The sequence below is a fragment of the Cynoglossus semilaevis genome, chromosome 12, assembly GCF_000523025.1.
Source record: "Cynoglossus semilaevis isolate Cse_v1.0 chromosome 12, Cse_v1.0, whole genome shotgun sequence".
NCBI lineage: Eukaryota > Metazoa > Chordata > Actinopteri > Pleuronectiformes > Cynoglossidae > Cynoglossus > Cynoglossus semilaevis.
The window spans coordinates 16,536,737-16,541,855 of record NC_024318.1 but is presented as its reverse complement, the minus strand read 5'-3'; the positions used below and the strand labels follow the sequence as shown (position 1 = coordinate 16,541,855).

The window sequence follows — 5,119 nt, the reverse complement described above, 5'->3', positions numbered from 1 at the left end:
CTTACTCTTTGCTGCTTCAAAAGAGTTGAACTTGGTTGGTTGGACATAGTTGACCAGAGTTGACATTTCTTCTGTGGCCACGGCCTCCCACTCTGCTGAGCCCTGAAAGAGACAGAAACAGGGATGAGAACAGAAGGTAAGAGTTCACATGTTTTTGACCCTCATGTTGCCTAGTTTTATATATATATATATATGTGTATATCCATAATATGACATAGGGAGCTATGGATGAAAACTGCATTACAACTGCATCTCTTCTAGGTAATTAAATCAATGCGGGTTTCTTTACACTGTTTTGAGAGGATGACTTTAAAGACTATTGTCAAATGGTTTCCAGTATAGTTCTTCAATATTAATATTAACAATAGCAAAGGAAAGAACTGTTTTGGAAATAGTTGACCGTGTCTAATTTGAATCGAATCTGATTATATTTGCATTTTTAATGTAATTATTTCCTAGAGGTATTGTTATTGTTACTGTATTGTTATTAATGAGTTTATATTATTCTCACCAACTCCATCTCTGATTGCTCATTTTAGTAATTAGGTGATGTATTGTGAGGACTATATAAAAGAACGCAGTTCCCACCGAATGAACCATTATCACAAACCAGATGAACAACGACAAGGGGCGTGAAAACAGATGACAAATACGTTATAATCGATAAACAGACTAATGGCGACAGTGGTGAAGGTGACATCACCACTGACCTTTTTAGCATCATCGTCTTCATCATCATCCTCCTCCTCACTCTCAGCATCCAGCTCTGTTAAAATTCAAGGCAAACATGTGTTCATTCTCCTAGTCTTTACTTCATTTTTCATTATTTTCCATAAAAACAATTTCACAAAATATGGACAAAACTAATTGTACAGTCACGCAAGCTTGTAAATTTTCTTATTGTTAATTAATAATAAAGGACTTAATTTTAATCTTAATGTTGTGATTGTAGCCATCAATTAAGATGCACCAGCTTATTATTATTATTACAATTACTATGATTATTATTATTATCAGTAAAATATATTTGAATTCCAGGCAGCCTTACATGGGGTCCCAACCCCAAGACTGAATAACACTGCCATAGAGGCGTGTGCATTTAAAATGTCTTCATCATACAAAGACTTACAGAGACATTCACCACTGTTCAGCATCTGTTGATTCATTCGCTAACATCACATGACTTGACTCATATTTAATATCTCAAATGCAGTTAGAAAAGCCACTAATTTAATTTGCAGGCACTGGGTTGTTAAGCCCACTCACTGACAGAAGAGCCACTGACAAAGCACGAGTCCGTGCTTCAGAGCCGACATCCGTCTGCTCGTTGTGTAAATGATGAGCTTCTGTATTCTAGATGCATGTCAATAAAGATCCATGATTTCCCTGCACTGCTGTTCTTGTGCTGTTCTGAACTGCTGACCTCCCCTGCTGACCTCAGTGCTGCTCATTAGTGACAACAGGTCTCTGGCGAGGTGCAGATGACAAGCTGGGAAAATCAAGTTGTGTGTGCAGTTCTGTTGCTCTGGACCAAAGTCATGAGCCAAATCTTGTTTGAAAGCAAACAATATGCAACATCCTCATGCATTTTTTAATGCTATTAATCAGACCAGTTTCACTTCACCTCTGCCAAATGACCTATATTACATTCAAGTGGATTTTCCAGTCTGTTCAAAAATTTCTTGTACCGTATTTTCAGGAGTATATGGCACACCTTTTTTTCATCCTTTGGCTGGGCTTGCGACATATATTAAAATATACAATTTCTTTCAAAGTTTGTGATTTTCACACTGACAGCCACTAGAGGGCACTCTAGGCCTGTGTACCAGTAGCAAAAAAATTCAACTCAATTAAAGTTTCATACTGTTTAAGAGGGAAAAACAACAACTAATGGTAAACACTTTGACTGTCACACTTGTATAAGTAATTATAAAAAAATAGCAGGAGTTGAGTCTTACCTCCTTTGTTGTTAGTAGGAGTCAATAGGTCACTGCTCTGACTGGCTAGTTGGTCTGTCATTCTTTTGGTACTGGTGCCACCCGAAGGTTTGTGGGACTTCTTGTTTTTGATGAGGATTTTACCCATCAGTTCCAAAGGACTGGGCAGGGGGACACCTGACTCCAGCTACACACACACACACAAACAACAAACAATTGGTACTGGACGTCCAACTTGAGTATTAATTCCTGTTTAAAGTTTTTTGCGTCCTTACCGGATATTTCTCCAGAGGGTCAATCAACAGAGCGTCTCCGAAAATGGATCGACAATATTCAGCCATTTTGGCCTGCTGTTTCAAGCTGAAAAGTGTCACACGCGCAATTGAATACCACACGATGTTCCCAATACATAGGCATCAATTTGAGAACGTTCAAGCAAGCGATTCTTACGAGTCCACGTGGTTCTCAAAGGAGAGGATGACAGGAAAGGGTGATGTCTTGAAGGCACATTCTGCAATGGCTTCAATCACTTCCTGAAATGAAAACAATACTTAGAAAGGTATCAGATTTAAAAAAAAAAAGCACAACAGAGCAGATGAACCAACCGATGTCACAGAAAATGCAAAAATATCACTTTGGAAGAGAAATGTTGCATTGTGACTTTAAATTCCCCTGTCTCTTGTGATTTTTAATATCTATTTGTCTTAAATGTTTTCTGAATGTCAAACCATTATACAACTGTATACACTCACCTTTGTGTGTTTCTCATCAATAACACAGCACGTTCGGTAAATAATCACCTTGAAACATATTTCTGATGTCATGGTAAAGCCGTGAGTGATGACTGGTTCCTCTTCTGTCGTCCGTCCTTTCCACACGTCTAATTCCACACAGCGACATCCTGCCAGGACCACCTGCCTGTACATCTCCACCGAGGAGCTGCCTGCCAGCTGACCCGCTGAAACAGGGACACACAAACGCAGCACGCTGAACACGTCAGGATTTGTGACCAGAAAAATGTTAAACATGTCTTTGCCGTGTCTGTGTTGACAGAGGATATTTAGGGGTTAAAAAAAACACAGAATCCTGTCGTACGTCCAGGTTCCTTTTAAGCAGAATAACTAGTGGAACTTACTGTTTTTTTTAGCCATTTTGGCCATTTCAAAGTTATGGGCCCATGTCTATCTAACACATTCTAAATCCATAGCATAGCATTAAACATTTAATTAGCTGAGTTATCATTCATTATTTAGAGTTATTATTTATTATTTAACATTGAAATGATGAACTTATACACTCTTTTACAAGACCGTGGACCAGTAATCCAGTAACAGTTGTCTGAAAAAATAAAGAAATTCAAAGACCTACAAACGCAGACAAAGGCAAACCTGAACCAATCATGAATTTACTTTAATAATTGATGTATTTCTGTAAAAGAAAAACATGTAAAACATAAAAAAAATTACATAACATTTTTTTTAAATGTTCCTAAAACATTAAAGGGAACTGATTGTCCACAAGTCACCTTTATAGTACCAGTACCAAGCAGTGGTAGAAACAAAGCTAAACGTAACTACCTGTCAGGTATGTGTTATGTGATGAGTTGATGAAGTAGTGAGACAGGGGGAAGCTCATGTCCTCAGACTGGTCCAGTTTTTCAGGAGGAATAACTGTGTTCTCGTCACTGGACAGATAACTGGAGAAGGCCTGGAGAGAAATCAAGTCTGCATAACACACAAAAGAGAGTGCAAAAACCGTTGTCTTAAAATGATAAATGTTCGTCCTTACTACATGCTGCTTCACAAAATTAATGCAATAAACATTGGGTTTTAAAGTCAGAACAACAACTAGAGCAGTGGTTTTCAAACTGTAGTACACGTACCACCGGTGGTACACGAGCGCTCTCTAGTGGTACGTGGGGAAAATTCATATTTTCACATTTATATTTTGAATTGAATAACTCTGAAACATACTATGCAGAATTAATACAACATTTAGAAAAAAATGTGTAGCTACTTGTGAGGTTATGAAATAGGATGTCTGGTCTTTTTATTTATTTACTTGGTTTTTTGCTGCAATGCAAGTCTGTCGCTCACGTAAGCACATGCAGCACGGAATCATGGGATCAAGTTTGAGGACCATCTGTTTGGTTGTGTTTACTTTCTGGCAAAAGTGAAGCGACGTTAGTAATATTTTAAACCTTAGGAGCGAAGAAAACCACTCGACAGAAGAGAAAAATACAGTAGGTGATTTTGAAATGTTCAACTTAAATCATAATATCATATACAATATTCACAAGGTAATATTTACCTTATATATTTATTATCTTATGTATTTATATTTATTCATATAAATACTTGATATAAATTCAATCTGTTTATGAAGTGATTTTTTAAAATAAAAATTATAGTTAAATTTAGTAGTATCAACGAGTGACACTTTCTGCTTACTTTTTGAAGTACGGCTAACAACGTACCCCTTCGTCCAAAAAACTACGGTTTACAGAGTATAGAGAAGGGTTTTAAAATATTTTTAGAACTCTAATTCAAAAAGTTAATTTTTAAACAGTTAAACTGATTTGTATTTAATGTATATATATATATATATAACCAACAAGTGACATCCGCTTACTTTTTGAAGTATAGCTAACAGAGTACCCCTTCATCAAAAAACTACGGTGGCCTTTGTAGGCCAAAAAGAGTATAATAATGGATTTTAAAATATTTCTAATTCAAAAAGTAAAATTTTAAACTGTCATTTTTAACTAGTTTGTATATAGATGTATATGTGTAATCTTTCATTGCAATTTACTGCATCATAAACAGACGTGGTTGGGTTTGTACCTTGATTCAGCTGTGCCTGGTCTTGTTGGTACCTCTCCATCAGAGCGCGTGTCTGTGCCGGGCGTAGAGGTGGGTACAGGATCTCATTGAGTCTGGGGTCTCTCTGCGTATTGTTGATGAACTCTGTCATCTTCTCCACTGACAAAGTGCCGTCCTTCCCTCCTCTACAGAGCGGATCACAGACACAGTCAGTCACAGGATGACGTCCACCAACGACACGAAAGCTCCAACAAAGAATTCTGCTTCATAATGTGTAAAATAGTTAAAAAAAAAATATATATATATATATATATAAAATTAGTTCTGTAATTGTTATGGCATGTTTAACAGTGACTGGGG

General features: G+C 36.9%; 1 protein-coding gene across 1 annotated transcript in view; it reads right to left on the bottom strand.

Annotated features, from left to right (window-relative positions):
* Positions 1–5,119, bottom strand: part of LOC112486245 (1-phosphatidylinositol 4,5-bisphosphate phosphodiesterase beta-1-like) — a 15,333-nt gene that overhangs the window by 9,279 nt on the left and 935 nt on the right. Inside the window, exons 2-9 of the mRNA XM_025060963.1 lie at positions 4,781–5,004; positions 3,515–3,661; positions 2,738–2,895; positions 2,388–2,470; positions 2,213–2,297; positions 1,959–2,124; positions 711–766; positions 6–102 (exon numbers count right to left, since the gene is read on the bottom strand). Of these exons, the coding sequence (XP_024916731.1) occupies positions 6–102; positions 711–766; positions 1,959–2,124; positions 2,213–2,297; positions 2,388–2,470; positions 2,738–2,895; positions 3,515–3,661; positions 4,781–5,004 (1,016 nt within the window). The remainder of the gene's footprint in view (positions 1–5; positions 103–710; positions 767–1,958; positions 2,125–2,212; positions 2,298–2,387; positions 2,471–2,737; positions 2,896–3,514; positions 3,662–4,780; positions 5,005–5,119) is intronic.